Source organism: Micropterus salmoides, unplaced genomic scaffold, assembly GCF_014851395.1.
Source record: "Micropterus salmoides isolate LMB-PRFRI ecotype aquatic unplaced genomic scaffold, ASM1485139v1 Ms_hic_scaffold_4, whole genome shotgun sequence".
Classification (NCBI taxonomy): domain Eukaryota; kingdom Metazoa; phylum Chordata; class Actinopteri; order Centrarchiformes; family Centrarchidae; genus Micropterus; species Micropterus salmoides.
In genome coordinates, this window is record NW_024043372.1 from 20,882,443 (window position 1) to 20,900,712 (window position 18,270).

An 18,270-nucleotide genomic window follows, 5' to 3' on the forward strand; every position below is an offset into this window, starting at 1 on the left:
TGGACGTTTGTGCCAAATTTGAAGAAATTCCTTCCAGGCGTTTCTGAGATATTGCGTTCATGAGAGAGGGATGGACTTACGGACCACCCGAAAACCTAATGTCTCTGGTCACAGCTATCACCAGTGCAGAGGCATAAACAATCGTAATTTGAGACCAAAAGTTTTGTTATAGACCCCTATTCTTATCCATATGCCTCCCCCTCCCTGCTACCCGTGGGATGTTTTTGGCAGGTTTAATGTACATCACCTTTGGCTGAAGATTAGGGTGAAGGAGAAGATATCCATTTGGATCAATGGCAAATATGTATCCATTGGCTCCAAGCTGTTGAGGAAGTAAAAAAGCCACAGATAGCAGTTCATCACAAGTACAATGAAGAAAAATGTGACTAATAATGGTGCTAATGTGATGTACATACATTGTACCGTGGTGTTAGTCGCTTTATCTCATCAAGATGCACGTCGACTCCCATGACACCTAATATTAGCTGATTCTGGTCAGACAGAAGCAACAATGCATACAGATAGTTACTGACTTTCTTGCCAAAAGTTAGATGATACCATAAATCCCACTCTTATGTCTGTCTGATAAATATGTAGCTGGAGGCAGCAGCAGGTTAGCTGAGCACCAGGAAGTCGCTGCACCTTGCCAAGAAATAGTCAAGGCACATAACCCACCATAAAACCTGTTTCCAGTCTTACCCTCTCCTACCTCTAGGTTCATATTTGCTGTACAGTCGCAAGAGCAGTATCAATCTTCTCATCTAACGCTTGGCAAATAAGTATATATTTCCCAAAATGTCATTCCTTTACAAGTAGACATTTAATATTCAGAGTATAACTAGTTGTGTTACCTGTGAGTTTCCATCCATGGTGAGATTAAAAACAGGTAAAGTCCCAGTTACTACCATGCCAAGACCCTACAGAGTCCAAAGACAAAGTCCAAAATCATATAAGCATATGAGTATTTGTATTCAGTTTGTATGCTTGGTGGCTTCACTGTATTTGATCACACATAGCCTACAGGATCATGCAGTCTCACCAAAGCATCCTGATACACATTGGTCCACTGAACCTGCTTGGCATCGTCGCCTGCCAGAACCATGGGGCGTCCCAGCACGTCAAGGTACTCCTGACAAAACAAGAGAGATACGTGACCGGCTGGAGCTGCAAAAACAGCCAACAACATTAGGCCAAGGGGAGAATGGGTGTGCAAACAAATGGAAGAAGATGTTTTTTTTACAGAGGGAGTGAGCGCCACAAGGAGAAATAGAAACAGTAAATGGGGATCAGCTGTGTCAGAGGCACTAGACAAACCCACCTGGGTGTTAATCCTTATTGCACAGATGGAACGGATCTCAAAATAGTAACCTGGCGCGCGACAGAGAAAAAAGTCAAACAGAGGGAGGGGAGAGAGAGAGAGAGAGAGAGAGAGAGAGAGAGAGAGAGAGGAAGAGCATGTGTGAGCGATGCTATTGAAAAAAACCCATAGGAGTAGTGCTCATAAATATTCCACATTTTACTAGATGTTACTAGACCAGTAACTCAGCCACTTAACTCCCACAGATATGAAGCTTAAAGAGGAATATCACTGAGCTTTAAAACTGAGGTATCTGTGTTCAGAAAAATGAAAGAGAAAACAAATCTGTGTGAACAAAAGTGTGCTGACTTTTGTGAGCACCATTAAGCCACTGTCCCTGCAGGAGCACAAAGAATCCTCATGAATACAAGTTCTTCTGTGAAGATCGATGTCAGCTCTCAAACAAGGGCAAATCTGATCTTTGAGAGGAAAACTGAGCAAACAGAACCTTGTGAGGACAACACTGGTCTGCTCACAGATCTGAAAGCCAGGCCCATTAGTAGGATCAAACTTAGTGGTTTATTTGTTTGTTATTTTGTCTAAGCATTTATTGATAAATATACAGAAGACTTTTAGTAGTATGGACTGAGTGGGCTTATTATAGCAATACATTTAAAGATTGTCTGCTAAGCTAAAAATACATGTACTCAACTTTATCTATCTATACTTTTTAACAATGATCCTGTTTGGACAGTACAAAAAGTAAATATTCTATAATTAGCTTTTGATTATTCTTATATTTTTTGCTATTGCAAGTGAACTACAGATTGCAGTGTTTACTTTAACACTTCAAAACTTTATTGTATCAACATATATCTTTTTGATAACATGGAGCAGTTCCATTTGTATTGTGTAACTGTATTACTCTCTGCAGTGATTCCTCACCAGGCGGCACTTCTGCAGTTGACGGGGGGTATGTGGAAATCTCAACTAATTAACCAAACTGAAAATGGCTAAATAAAAATACACTCAATATATTTGCATATTTAATCAGGAAAATAAAAAACCAAAATAGTATTACAAATTAGTTCTATGCTGATCTTTAGTAAATTCAATAACCAGTAAGTTGGCCATCAATCTGAGTGAGTGAAAACTAGTAGAGAAGCAAGTAGAGAAGTTGAAATAGTTGGGTATAAACAATGACTTAACTGCTGAAACTGTCCAAGTGAAACGTAATCATTTCCAATAAGTTTTATATTATTATTATTAGTTATATTATATTATTACCATTATTTATTGTGTTAACTAACATCCAGTTTATAATCTAATAATAAGAACATATTTGGAACATGATGATGAAGGAATACTCAAGGTCATCTGAAAGGGCTGTTGAGGTGCATATGGGGAATGTAATAAAATGAATGAATCACATATTAACTTCAGCTCACCTTTATTGGTGCATGCGATCCATTGTAAAGGTGTGACATCATAGTTGTGTTGACCCACAGAAAAGGTGAAAACTCGAACCTTAGGGGGACAAATCAAGAAAATTAAAGCTTTCAGAGGCTGATTAATATGCTGATGATATTTTCAAATGCTGGATATAACTGAAAAGTTTCTGTTATGGTGAAATGATCTGAAGAAAACCAACTGTTTTGTTTGGCCAGTTGTATTGCATGAAGACATCCTGAGCTCTGTCCTCTCCTCCGTCGGTAAACAGCATGATTATTTTATTGCAGTTGGCCCGCGGGACATTTGTCTTCTGAAAAATACATTTAAAAGTGAGATGAATGAAAATGAACAGTAGGGCTGGTCAATGCAGTAAAACAGTGTGTGGAGACACTAGTATTGACATAATCCCCAGTCGATGTAAATCAATATTACACTTGCATTTAACAGCTGGTTGAAGGCAAAATGAAATCCAGACTTGTAATCAGTGGTGCCTTTAGCCTGCATCTGCTGCACTGCATCCTTGAAGATCTTTTTATTGCGCACGTTAGCCTGGACGAGATGTTTGAAGCAGGGAACCACAGCCTCGGCCTTCTCGTTAAACTGAAACACAGCAGGAGAAGGAAATAAGTATAACAACAAGACAGAGAGATGTGGAATGATGGAGAATCAGGGATGAAGGGTCAGTAAGTTTTAGCAGATACTAACCCTGGCCACGTTGACATAGTCATCATCAGACAAAGTGTCCAGCATTTCCATCACTGACGCTTTGATCAGTTTCAGGGTGAGTCCACTGACACTGCCGCTCCTGAGGAAACCCACAAGTATCATCCCAGTCAAATACATGCATAGAGACAAAAGCAAACACAAGCAAAAAGATAACTTTACATACAAATATGCAACATTACACAGCAGCACATGTTTCAGTTTCAAGTATTTACTATAACGGAAGGTGTACAGTATGTGAGCCCAGCTGCAGTTAATATGAATAAAGTCCTGCCAAATGCTGTTTAAGACACATTCTGTGCAAATTAGTTGTGGAGCTGCATTTGTGCACTCTCCACACAACAGTGGAGGATATGTGAGGAACTGTTAGCTCAACAAATAGATCAGTGGTTGCACTGTAATGTAAAACCCTGTCAAGAGTCTTCAGTAGTGCTGAAACACATGCTCCCTCCAGATGTTCAATCACAGACATGATTTCCCCTGCCTCAGTGATAAATCCTTATCAGCGGCTATTTGTTTGTATTTCCAGTCCCGCATTTTGCAGTCCACAGAGGAATGGACTAATGTACAGTGCATTAACCCAAACACAATTTTCAGCAGAGCTGCTAAAATTGCAGGCACAAAAAGCCTTAATGTAACCCGAGTGAAAATATGGAAAAACACTATTTAGTCCATAAATTCTGTCTGAATGAATAATTATAAAGCCAATTATCTTCAGGTTTGGGGCCTATAGTTTTTTTTTAGCAGTATTTCTTCGTTATTTGTACTTGAATATGTGGCTGCCTCAGTCTGAACAAACAAATATGTTTCATGTTGTGAAAGGTCACTCATGAGGGCTTCTCTTCTATTTTTCCCTTTCAACTCAGTAATAGGATTCATTAACCTTGCAAAGAGTGCCAATGAACGATCCATCAATTGCAACCATGGGGACAGCACAGTCACACAGCGGGCCGCTGTACTCGACCATGACCATGAGTTTGAATACACTCAGCAAAACATTCTTTTGATCTACATTTGATCTATCATAGAAACAGGAAACAGTGGATAAGACACACGCCTCTGGTGTGAGAGACCCGGGTACGAATCCACTGTGAAACGCCACTGTGTCCATGAGCAAGACACTTAACCCCTACTTGCTCCAGAGGTGTGCGACCTCTGACATATATAGCAATTGTAAGTGGCTTTGGACAAAAGCGTCAGCTAAATGTAAAAATAAATAAATAAATAAACTTATCACTTATTAAACAAAAGTACTTCATGAAATACATGAGGAAAAAATGTAATTAAAATAAAAAAAAAATAAAAATGGAAATCACAAATAAGTAAAACAGACTGAGGAAAAAAACTAGAATAAGTAGCAACTTTATATAACTACAACAAAAACCTTAAGATAAAACAGGCTGCTCAGATGAAATCACAATATGCCTTCCGATAAAAGTGCTCTGTCCGAAGGTAACAAAATCCACCTACCAACACCTCTAAAGCTAACTAATTAATAGTTCAGACACTTCGTTGTTAGCATGGCTTAGACTTTGTCAATCTCGTTATCCGACTCTGTAACAGAAAGGGAAAAAATGAATTTTCCAAAATGTTGAACTTTTCCTTTAAATAGTAAACGATCTTTCGTAAAGCTCATGTTTCATCAGATTGTATCTACTGTATCTTCTGCTGTTTTATAGCACTGTGAAACTGCTTGTACAGGCCATTTAGATTTTGTTCTAGTGTCTGAATCATCTCTAACGTAACTTTTAGGCTGTTAGACATAAGCAACATGAGCTGCACTCTCAGCTGGTTTTGGTGCACAGTCAGTGACAGGTGCTCTGTTTTTCCATGACAATACAACTTTAGTCTTGCTTCTTTCTCTAGTTTTGCTGGCATATAGGACCAGAACCATGAAGAAGCTGCACACTTATGTGAAATAACCCCATAGATGGGCTCTTCACTTCAAACGCAAGGAAGGCTGAAGAAAACTTCACGGATGGAAGTATGTTTTTTTTTATTCACTGGGAAACAAGCAGCATACTCTACATTTACATGTTAGCCAATTACTAAACCCAATTACAAACCAAACTTTGTGATTGAAATGTAATTAATTACTTACACATCAACAAGAATGACCATGTCTTTGGGGGACGAGGCTCCCTGGATGTACCTATGACAAAGGAAACACGAGGATTCAATACTTCAACCCTGTTAATCTATTGTACTTCAAAAGATGTTTTAAGCAGCATACTGTACCAGGGCCTCCTCCTGACGTCATATAAGTCGATTTTATCAGGGGCTTTCCAAGGTGTGGCTGAAAAAGACAAATATGTTTCCCTCATACTGTTAATTAATATCAATTTATGTCAATTTAAAATGACAGACAAAATTCAGCCTTCATATTCAACATGGGGTGAGGAAGCACAGGAACGGATGCTAAAACCTACCTGGGTAGTAGCGAGTGACACCCGTCGCACTCCCAAACGCTTGCCAAAGTAGTGACGGATCCTCCCGACTGTTGTCCATGAACACTTTCTCCAGCGCCTGCGTCCAGTTCAACTCATTCAGAATGACTGGAGCTGATGGGAAAAGAGTGAAACTTGTTAGATGTGCTCCTGAAAATATGTGAATACGTAATAAGAACTTCACTTGCCTCCTTTATAAATATCTGTGGGTATTTGAACAGCCGTGTGGGAATAGTTGACGTTGTTTTTGAAGTTTGGATCATACACAAACTCCAGCTTGATGTGCGAAGGATTTTCCACCTCCCCTTCTCCGTCCATTGAATACTATAAGAACAAGAGAAACGACCACTGCATCAGTTTTTAAAGTCTCTTTATTTCAATCAGACACTTTTGATTTTGCAAACAAATCCAGTAATCTTCCTTCTGTCGAATGGCCACAGTAAATACAAACAAAGCAGACAAAACAGTTTATCCGTCCCTTACTCACATAATCCAGCTCTGCCTTTGAGTCATAATAAGCCATGTCCAGCTCCTAGAGGAAAACAGATGCAGACATGAGGAAGCTGCAATGTTGACAACTGTGAAACAACATGTGGACGAGTAGTCATATGAACATACAGGTCAAGTCAACTTCTAGACACATGGAGGGTACTCAATTAGGGTTGCAACAAGACCATTTTCATTAATTATAATTAATCTTCACTATCGATTTACCATGTCAATCCTCAAAACTGCATTTTTGTACTTCTTTCCTTTATCTAACTCTTAAGTCTCACATTAGCTTAAAAAATATGGATGTAATGAACATTTTCTTTCAGATAATCAGAGCTCTTCACAAATAAACAAAATGATTGGATGTACTGCAGTCAAAATCTATGATAAGTTTAGGTTTCACCAAGAAAAATCCAAATGTGTCAAATCTGATAGCTCATTACACAATAGTAACACAGCTCACAGAGACTATGGCCATACAACAGCACCGTAACTTGTGAATAACATAGGCTACTATTTACAGTCATGATAATGAACTCTTAACAGCCATTTCCATTTCGGGAGAGTGGGACACAAACAAACATATGCTGCCTGGATCACCATAGCAACATTCAAAGAGGGGTTACAATTAGGCATCATAGCTAATTTTCTCACAAGAACCAAGTCTATTAGTGTGCTGATTTCCAGTGAGATAGACCAAACAGTTCACGCGTAAACCTCACATAAAAGGTGGAACTGATATGTTTAATCTATCAATATTGTGCAATGAATTCATCTTTCGTCCGTATTGTAAAATGGCTACAATTATGACAAATGTCCATCAGAAGTTACCACATCCCAATGTTGAGATGTTTCTACAGTTTCTACAAACTGGTCATTTAAAAATGTTTAGTTTACAATGATATAAGATGTAGAAAAGCAGAAAATCCTTGTGTTTGTGAAGCTGTAACCACCAAATGTTTTGCTATTGTTTTCTGCTCAGTACTGTCACATTATGAATCAGTAGACAGGCTGCAAGGCTTGGACAGAGCATCGCCATCTGTTAGTCTTAGTTTCAGAAGAGACCTAACATACTTCAGAATAAGCGTGACATCTACTCAGAGGCTGCTATGTTCCTATTTTTGGTCTGTTCTGATTACCAAATCTTATCTCCAAAGAGCGCCTTAGCCTATACTACAGTTCAACTAAATGTGACAAGTATCTGTCTGTCTCCTGTTTGTCTTCTTGCTGTTAGTAATACGGAGCACAGATGAGCACAGTTCAGTCCAAATAAGTGACATCCTCATCCTCCATGTTGACTTCTCCGGAGAGCTCTACTTCTTTAGATCTGAGCTGAGATGAGAAAAGGATTCTACAAGAAAGGTTTACTAACAATATTATGAAAATCTATTTTTTGGCATTTGTGAATAGATTCAGAATGGTAGATGAGAACCGCGATTCTTGCGTGAATCGATTTTTACACCCACTTTATTTTTTGTTATAGTTATTTAGCTATTATTTAGTGTCAGAGTATCTCTTGAATAGGCTCTTCTGTCATCATACATTACCCTTACCTTTAAGTATTGCAACATAGTGACTCGGGATTAAAATTAGGGAAAGTTAAAACAATAGTTTGACATTTTTGGGGAATGCTCTCATTCACTTCTTGTCGCAATTCAGATGATAAGCTTGATACAACTACAACTATGTAATGGTTAGCTTAGCTTAGCATCTGTAGTGGAAACAGCCATGCTGGCTCTACACAAAGGTAACAAAATCATTTAAAAAACCAAAGGGTAAAAATCACAATGCATATATGGTCGGTTATGTGCAGCAAGATTATTTTGTGTCCAGGTGCAGTAACTTTTTGTAGATTTAACAGGTTAATTAATGAGCTTTAGAGGTGCTGGTAGGTGGCTTTTTGTTACCTTTGGTAACAAGACAGGCTAGCTGTTTCCCCCTGTTTCCAGTCTTCATGCTAAGATAAGCCAACTGACTGCTGTATCTTCATTTTTCATTTGTCAAACTTATCCTTTAACTATCATATTATGTTTCACAGAGACTAATGTAGATTCAGTTTGTTGTGACTGAATGGCATATAATGGCAGTTTCTCACTCAAAGGTAGGAAATCAATGTGAAAGATTATGGCATGTTTGGAAAGTCTAGACCATTTTCAATGAATGGACTAAAATACAGCAAACTGACCATGTCTTTTAAAATGACAGAAGGATGCAGAGCCTCAGAGAAGGACGCGAGAGGCCATATGAGAGGATGAGGTTAACCTCATCTCATGTTCTTGGGCAAATGAAGCAGACTGAGCGGAAAAGTGGAATGCCAATGTGCGTAGGACTCAACAGAACTGCACGGCTGAGTGCACTCAGTCATCTGTTTCACCCAGCTGAGCACTGAGGGATCTGCTCAGCTGACTGGTGTAAAGGTTCTGTCTTTCTCAGGTCGTCCCAGTTACAGTCACAGCGCTCACGGACACACCCATCTGGATTGAGTTTACATCAGTGGTTATGATTAATCTGACTGTGTAACATTTCCACTTTGTGAGGAAATACTTACTGACCTTCGTCTTATATGGCAGATGTGTATTTGTTGTATCTGTTGAATATCTACACTAGATATGTCAATGACTTGATCAATCAGTGGAGTTGCTTTACAGCAAATGGAAAAATTATTGAACACAATCCACTGAAAGCTGGAGGGTGTTTCCTCCTCCGCAATCACTCAGTGTTATTATTTATTTTTATTATGAATTTATTGTTATGAGTTTAGTTTTGGGTTATGTTTGAGTTGTATTTTTTCCCTGTGTGTTTCTGGTTTTTGCCATTGTTTCATGTGTCTTTCTATCTGCCTCTGTTTCTCTCATTCCTTGTCCCTAGTTATTTATGTCTTGTCTCTTATCTTAGGTCTAAGTCCTGTATTTTAGTTCCTTGCCTCAGTTCTTAATTCTGTGCTTTAGTTCTTGTTAATGTTATTCCTGGTCTGTGTGTTTCATTATTTGATCTTGTCTTGTTAAGGGTTTTGTAGCTTAGTTTATTCTATGTTTATCTGCATGTTTTTTTACCTGTTCGAGTCCTTAGTCCTATGTCTCCATGTTTTAGTGTAGTCCTGTCTCCTGTTTGATCCGGTCTCAGTCCATGCCCTGATTTTGCAGTCTTTCCATATTTTGAGTTTTACTTTGGTAGATCTGTCCTGGTGTGTTCCCGTGCACTTTACTTCCTGTTTTATTTTGTATACTTCTGTGCCTGGTGTTCTTGTCTAGCTTTGCTTCCTGTTCTGTTCTCCTTGATGTGATCCACCTGTTTTATGTTCCCCCGCTCATTTGCCTCACTACTAAATGCCTGTGTTCTGTTCAGTCTGTGTTGGATCATTGTGGTTAGTCTCCTGTGTGTTTGCGTTGCTCCTGCTCCCTACCTTCTTATGGATTTTTAGTTCTAAATGGATAACCTGGTTTTTGTTGGACTTGTTATATCTGCCACTGTTGTGAGTACGCCTTCAGTTAATTAAATATTGAACTGAACGTGCTCAGCTCTTGTGTCCTGCGTTTGGGTCCTCAACCTTGCTCACACACACTGCAAACCCATAACATTTATAACTTCTTGCCATTGGGCACCCTGACCGTATCCTGCACCCCAAACGTTTGCCTTCTCTGCCCAGCAGTATCTGCATCTATATTTAATAGGTCAGGTCAGATCTTATATTAACAGGTTGAGTCTAGGGTCACGGAATTGACTTATACACAACTGCAGGTTACAGATCGGTATATGTTTTTTCCAGTGCACGGCAGGTACAGGTTTGCGAATTGGACCATAGCAGGACTCCGGAAACAAACAAAACAAAAAAAAAACACCTCAACTTGTTTTAAGATGTGTTCACTGGATGATGTTGTGGTGTCACTGATAGCGATATGTTTTTCTGATAAGTCACAACTGTCAAGATTTTTAAACTGGATTGGAAATGGCAAAATGGTAAACGCGTAATCATCTTGAGTCTTTAATGTGTGTAATGTGTGTGTGTTGACAGTTTCATTTGTTCATATGTTGGATTTCAGGACTCATTAGCCATGTTACTCCAGATTATTTTACTGTTAAACTTTGAATCTGAGTAAAAAGCTTTCCAGTCTGGGATGCAAAAAAAATAGACTTGTTCCCATGAAAAACTGCATAAAACTTCATTTGCACTGACCTTGTGCCTGCAGGAAAACAGAGCCCTTAAATAGTGTCACAGACAGCCCACAACTAAAGACTGCAATGACAGAATAATGTGGCAACACAAGGCACAACCTGTCTAGGCATTATCATTTATAAAAAGATTCACAAAAACAAAACAGACAAATGGAAGTTTTGGGTTTGATTAATGAAAAAAGGCAATAAAAAAGGGGATTCAATAATAGTATACAGTATTGTGCTGTAAAAGGCTCTCAATAATGCTGACTAAAGTACATGAAATATTAACTGTGACAGTCGCTCAGATTACATCTTATAATTGTATTATTTGAACTGCAAATATCATGTTATTTCAGATTTCAAGCTTTACCTTGATTCCATCTTGCCATAGATGCTCTCGCTGGAGCCGCTCTGCTTCACTGGCTAACTTCTAAATGTTTAAAACAGAAAAACATGTTAGAGGAGTACAATGACATGTTTATAAACAAGGGGTAGGGAAAGAACACTGTGAAACACGGCAGGTTTACTGGTGTTTGAAAATAATGTAGCCCTGCATTTTGTACCACACAAGGTGTTCACAATGTGTCAGGAACCTTTTTACAGTTGGAAAGTTATTTTTAAATACTTAGGCTATGTGTTGAAAGAAATGTTTGCTTTGTCAGCAAATTCATCTTTGTGTTCCCAAAGAAATTAAATTCTCATTCAACACTGAGGTGTCTCTTACAAGAATTTTGAACATTTTTAACAAAAGAAGAAATAAGTAATAGATTTTTTTTTTTTTTTTAACTTTAGTCAGAAACATATACTCACATTGAGTGCTTTGCGCTTCTTAGCCAGGAGTTTCTCAATGTCTGAGGCCACCTTCTCCACAATCTTCCGTGGCTGATTCTTCAGCAGCTTAAAATGTCGTCTCTCTTCATTGTATATCTGTAAATTTTTAATGGACAACGTTAAAAACATACGTGCAATAATGGCTGCACAGTCATTCTATTAAGTCGGTTTCTGCTGACATAATGTCTCGCTATTGACAATTTGTAACATTTGACATAGCTGACTTAACATAAATCTGTGTTACCATTAGAGCAGTTGATTGTTATGCACGGTATCTGCGTGGTGTTACATGATGTTTGGGGGAAAAAATTCTTTTCAAGTCAGTGTGTTTTATAAAAAATAGAGAAACATTTCAGGAAACAGATGTTGTGTCAGGATCTGGCCCGTATGTTTTGTTTTTGTCTGTGTGTCTGCTTGTTCCTGTTTTATTTTGGTAATGGTCAATGATCATTAGGGCCCGAGCACAAACCGTGTGAGGTCCCTATTGAAACTGAAGAGATTTTCTTTTTTCTGCAAAGTAAGCTCAATTTTGGGGGCCTAAACATACTCGAAAACTCAAACGTTGCACTCCATACTTAACATAAATTTCCATAATAATTTCCATAAATTTCTGCTGTGCCTTCTAAAGGCATTGACGATGAAAAGTTGTGATATCTGTGAGTTTTCGTCAATGGGCGTGTCCATGGCGTGGCCTCAAAGATCAACTCTTTGCCATGACACAGGAAGTTGTTGTAACTTCAGTGTACATGCTCACATCTGCAGCAAACTGTACATGTAGGATGAGAGTCCCGCCCTGAGCACATGTACATGCCGACATTCACCACAGTCATAGCGCCACCTGCTGGCAACAGGAAGTGTACATAATGAGAATAGTTTACTCTTGCATCCTTTGATTACTCTCTGATTACTGCACTATTTGTCAATATGTCTATACTGTTTTGTTCATATTGTGTATGTTAGTGTTGTCTACTCTGTAGTTTGTGTCTGATTTTATTTTATTATTATATTATTATTTTTATTATTGTATAAGTATAATCCTGAGTCAAATTCCTCGTATGTGTACACATACCTGGCAATAAAACTGATTCTGATTAACGAAGCAGCCCCCGCCGCACGTTTCACCTATGTGTACGAATTTTCTGTGGTACGTGTATCTTGTCCAGACGCACAAAAAAGCCTCTTGGAGCCATAACCTAAACCCAACAGGAAGTCGGCCATTTCGGATTTTATGCTCATTTTTGGCGATATACAAAAATGAGCATTAAAAGATCAACTCTTTGCCATGACACAGGAAGTTGTTGTAACTTCAGTGTACATGCTCACATCTGCACAAAAATTTACATGCTTGATAACTGTCCCGCCCCGAACACGCCAATATTCATTTATATTCATAGCGCCAAGTACTATGTAGCGCCACAAAGGGGACACAGGAAGTGAGTATAACACCTTCGTGCAGCGTCCGAAGCGCGTAGCAAATTCACAGCCGCACCAGCAGAGCTCCAGAATATGGCCGCCTCACGCCCAACGCTGCTTGTAGCTTTAATTTTGACTTGTTTCCCTACCTAAGACTGCCTCTTGGACACTGTAACTCACATTGGTTTTGTTTAATTAATTCGTTATCTCTTCCTGTTGTGTGATAGTGTACGCTATTGGGTCGTAAAACCTGTTACTGCCTGAGCTCACTGCTCATTTCAGACAATCTGAGAAGTTTCTCGGACCGAGCAGTTAGAACTTTGTAATTCAAAGCTCATGAATTTGCAAAAGCAAATCTTTTTATATTTTAATATTGAGGACACAGGTGAAGCATCACTTTTTGTGTTTGTGTGTCTTTCCATGTAATCTACTTGCACACAATGTCTGTTTACTTTGAAAGAAGTATTCACTGGAGAATCACAATACTGGAATTTCATACAAAAATTCATCATGTGGCATATATTGTCTAGCCTACGTTAAGGTTATATACTTAATCTTTTACATGGATGGATTACAGGATGGTTTTGAAAAGAACAATTTGTCCACACAATCCTGTGACTGCTACATGTTATTTAACTTGGTGTGAAAATACACTCACCTAAAGCTGTTAACTGCGGCCTCTAACAACAAAATAACAACACAGACAAAATGTGACTCTGTCTAATAAAGACTTACAGGATGATTATGAGTTATTTCCAGTCGAGTAAAAGATTGATGTTTTTCACTCGGATGACAAATATGTCCGAAATACATGGGAAGCTTAGTCTATTTAAGCCACAAACGACAACATCTATTTTAATGTATAGAGCAGAGTCACACTCTACTGCTTGATACACTCTGTGACAAGGCAAAATAACTGTTTGCCCTTTGTTTTAATGCTCTTCCTCAGAGGACCTCAAGTTCAATTAGACCACACATGGAAAGACATCACAGTTAACTTCAGAGGACCTGAACGTGGCCTTTCAACATCCTCTCAAAGTATTCCTTATGTCTCACACCACAGAAAGCTGTGGGTCATCGGGAGACATCTGGGAAAGGGTGCAGACAGATTTTAACTGCATGAGCTAATGTCAAGTCACTTTTTGAAACCCATTTCTATTTTAAAACTTAGAACAAATAACATTACAACTGCATAAACAACATTGCAGTGGTAAAATAATTACTGGGTGCAATGATAATCAGTTGTTGCACTGACATGTAGAAACAGATTGTTGATAGTTTCCCTCTTGTACTTTTTTTATCCCCATGTAAAGATTTCACATCATTACATCATTTCAAGTATTGTACTGTACATTAAGCTGCTCTGTTTAATCTTCCGATATTTAAGATTAACTGTACATATTTTTACATTTAATTGATGCATTAAAAACCTGGTTATTTTGTTGGTTACTAGTCAAACTTTCAGGACACTGTTTCCCTGCAGGTGCAAAGCCAGTGCAGGCTCACACAAACATAAAATGTCACTTTTGTCAGACTCTGTTGTTGCTAATGGCTCCACTAAACAAGATTGGATGGTGCAGAGAAAGCTTTCCTGGGTCCACATTCATAAACAGGAGCACAAAGAGGAACTTTCATGGCTTTAGTACGCAGGGGGCCCACATTCAAAACGAATAACACATTTTATTATATGCTTGATTTTACCTGCAATATCTAGCTGCACAAACACTGTCTTCAGCGGTAATTATTACACACAGAAACCATGGTGACTGGGAGTTTGAGAGGTTCATCATCAGATATGCAGGGGACAGGACGCATATAGTATCTTGCTAAGCTTGCTGTCTGGTGGGTTTTAGGCCATCAGACTCTCTACCTCAAGAGGAAAGATGTTAGAGAGATGATGAAGACAAGACAGGAGGGGAGGCAGTGACCTGGATGAATACATTTGGCAAACCTGCATACATACTGTATGACAGCCCTCTTCCTGCAAATGGACTTCACAAAATGAACTTCAAGTTGTGTACTGACCAGATGCTTTATTGGCCCGCGCCGCACAGATGGGAACATGCAGTAATGAACAGGGTGTTTCTCTGAACTGTGTTCTGTCTGAGAAGAACTAGGTCCTGTGTAGAATACATTCAGAATCAAGATGTACTACTGACGTCTGACGCTGTAGATAAAACGGTTAACAAAATGTGCTACTTTTCACAAAAATTAGATGGGACCATGAAATAGGACACACAAACTCCATAAAATTTAAATTTCTCAAGCAAATATTAAGCCTTTTTTTATTAGATATGCTTGCAGCAGTTTTAGTGATTAAAAAGACTGATGTGGAGCAGGGCTATATCACGAGGCCATCAAAAGAATCTGCAAATGTAAAAATAGCTTTTTATATTGGTTGAGGAATTGAAAATGGCGTTTCATTTAAATTACAAGCAACAAGAGAAGATTGCACTGAGCTCTTTCAGCAGAGAACAATTTATTTAACACATCCAGTGTTTCAGAAGCACGGAGGGATTAATGAGGATTGAATGAACGAGTGAGCCTCACATCAAGGCTTTACTGCAGGCTGCAGGCTGACCATCTGCTCTGCTGTGACACAAACAGAGAGGACACGTGCCACTGCTCTCTGCTGAGGAAACGCCCCCACACGTCTTCACAGAGCAGGGCTCTCTTGCCCCCTACAGATGATCTTTGGTCCTGTTTTACATTACAGGCCTGGTCTTTCACAAAGATCAATACAGTTTAGTTCAGTTTCAAACTGATTTTAGGGCTGCGACCAACAATTTGTTTAAATTCAATTAATATGCAGATTATTTTCTGATAAATCAACAAATAGGTTTGTCTGTAAATGCCAGATAACAGCAAACAATAAAGGCTAATTTATTTTGTCTCAATCTCACAAAGATAACAGCCCATAAATACTTGCTAGCACACTAAATCTGTGGTTGAAAACTGAAACACCACAAAAGCACTATTTACTCCTGTTTATGTAATGTTTGCTAACAACTACAGCACCGAGCTGCAAATATTTTTTTCTAAATGAAAATGTGGATTTGGAGATGGACAACAAAATGTTAGTTTTGGTCTTTTCATGGTGACAACAAGCAAAACATAGATATCCCCCAACATTATTCTTTTTCAGAGAGCCATTCATCAGATCACCTTCATTCAGTAATGTGAAAATGCATCAAAGTTATAAAACAGTTCATGAAAGCGAACTGTTCCCCTAGTAACAACCGACACAGGTATTACACGATGAGCTTATTAAATAAATCAGTATTCACAGATGTAGGTGTTATTAAGCTCATGACTTCATGAAACATAATGTTACATTTATTCTATTCTAACCACTGTAGGCATGTGTTCAGGCATCTCTTTCGCTTTGTAGGAATCGTACAATGTGTGCAAGATTGATCATTACTGCAAACAATACACAAAGTGCCAGCAGAATTTGGCTACGACGTCTAAAAAACAGAGCATACATTCTGGAAACGGATGAATATAAAAGCTATTAAGAGTTTTATGTCTGTCCAGGGAGAACAAAATCGTTGTGTTATTGGCTGCTCTGCAAGGAGTACCAGAAATATCAAAGAGAGGGGTTTCTGAAAGGCAGACTGTAATTGTTTTGTTGTTGTTATGCACCTACTTAGCTTTAGCGCTTAAACTTAATGGATTTACAGCTTTCTTTCACACTGACCTCTCTGCATTTCTTATTGAGTTTCTGCAGCACTATGATCATATAAATCCTTTATTGTCATTGTACATGTACAACGAGATTCAGTGTGCTGTACCAAGCTACATATGAGGAATTGAATATAAAGTACAAACATGAAATACAAATATATCAACTATAAATATAAAGTATAACTAGGGATGGAAAATTTTGTGCGTATTGTGTGCATACACAGATGGCAGTCTTGGATGTCTCTGGATGTGAGACTGAGCATACGTCCATGTATGTGTGTAGAGTTGTGACTTATAGGCAGTGCGGTCAGTTAGCAGAAACATTAGCAGCAATCCAGTATATTATGTGCAAAATAACAGTGCAAGTAAAGCAGCAGCTTCACATGCTTACTGACATATTTATACATATACACAAAAGTATTATCATATAGTCCTCAATATGTGGTGTCTAGGCAGCAGACCTGTATACTATAAAAAGAGAGCTACACACTCACCCCTTTCAACTGCTGAGCTCCAGTGATGTGCTGAAAGACTCTGTCAATCTCCTGCTCGATACGCCTGGCCCAGTGCATTATCCTATGGATAGACATCACAGGCTGACTGTCACACAACACAAACAAATGAAAAAGATATGTGTGTGTGTATGTGTGTGTTTGTGTCTATTTCAAAGAAGTAAGTAGTGAGTTTCCAACAAAAATAAGTGTCACCCATGCATGGATTAACACAAACTAAGACACAATATCTTCAAAAAGACAAATGTACTCTCAAAATTTGAGGATTACTTCTTTTGACTCTTATCAGAATAAATAAATATTGCTTCAACGTGTACTAAATATAAAAAATGTGCTTCCAAACTGTGTGTTCTCATGTCTGAGGACTTCACACCTTTGGAAAACAACTCAGATTTGAGCACTACTTTGATACCATTCCATGTGTCTTATTACCACTGATTACACCAATTCACCATTTTGTGATTATATGCAACTTGTATTGAATGATAACAGGAATAGAAAAGAAGCTTAGACAACAGTTCTGAGGTTGAGAGGAAACCTTGAAATGTTAGTAACCCTACGTAATCAGCTATGTTGACCCATCATCATAATTCTGTGAAAGGATATTTCCAAAGCAAACAAAAGCATAAAATTTACTACAACACTATTATAGTACATAAATTGCTTTTCAAGACAGTTAAATCAATATTTGTGATGAGCAGCAACTCTCTCTCTCTCGTTGTCATAAATATGGCTTCGAGCTGCGATGTCTGTCTGATGTGAAGTCATTTCCAATAAATTAATTGTCTCAGCAATATTAAATGTTTTTGAAAAAATAAAATAAAAGCACATTAGAAAATAAACAACATGCGTTGTATTTGTTTAGTCCCCAAACTGGGCTAATCCACTTGCATCTGAAACTGTGTGAATGTGACATAGTGTAAAAGCACTTTGAGTGGTCGGAAGACTTGAAAGGCGTTTTACAAGTACAGACCATTTATCATGATATTGACAACAACAACCATTGACTCTGACGATGAGCACTGCCAGCACCAACACAGATTTTTAATTAAAGGTAAGAAGAGAATGCTGATAAAAGGTTTACCTGACTACTAGCATTAACCCTCCAACCAACTACCGAGTTTGACATTTTGGCTGACGCCATCTTGGCTTTTTGGAACCAGAATTGACCATATTTGGACAAGAGGGTGGAGCTGGGGAGGGATACACATTGCTACGCCTGACATGGTCACTGTGTAGCCATGTATTTCTCTAAATAAAG

General features: G+C 38.4%; 1 protein-coding gene across 2 annotated transcripts in view; it reads right to left on the bottom strand.

Moving 5' to 3' along the window:
* The window catches only part of LOC119886678 (voltage-dependent calcium channel subunit alpha-2/delta-2-like), a 48,403-nt gene that overhangs the window by 21,936 nt on the left and 8,197 nt on the right, over positions 1–18,270 (bottom strand). For both annotated transcript variants that reach the window (XM_038697580.1, XM_038697579.1), the window contains exons 2-18: positions 16,992–17,073; positions 11,377–11,493; positions 10,937–10,996; positions 6,407–6,451; positions 6,108–6,243; positions 5,902–6,033; positions 5,711–5,768; positions 5,574–5,624; positions 3,455–3,554; positions 3,188–3,349; positions 2,949–3,059; positions 2,746–2,824; positions 1,319–1,368; positions 1,040–1,129; positions 852–917; positions 417–491; positions 248–322 (exon numbers count right to left, since the gene is read on the bottom strand). In XM_038697580.1, coding sequence (XP_038553508.1) covers positions 248–322; positions 417–491; positions 852–917; positions 1,040–1,129; positions 1,319–1,368; positions 2,746–2,824; positions 2,949–3,059; positions 3,188–3,349; positions 3,455–3,554; positions 5,574–5,624; positions 5,711–5,768; positions 5,902–6,033; positions 6,108–6,243; positions 6,407–6,451; positions 10,937–10,996; positions 11,377–11,493; positions 16,992–17,073 — 1,489 coding nt within the window. The remainder of the gene's footprint in view (positions 1–247; positions 323–416; positions 492–851; positions 918–1,039; positions 1,130–1,318; positions 1,369–2,745; positions 2,825–2,948; positions 3,060–3,187; positions 3,350–3,454; positions 3,555–5,573; positions 5,625–5,710; positions 5,769–5,901; positions 6,034–6,107; positions 6,244–6,406; positions 6,452–10,936; positions 10,997–11,376; positions 11,494–16,991; positions 17,074–18,270) is intronic.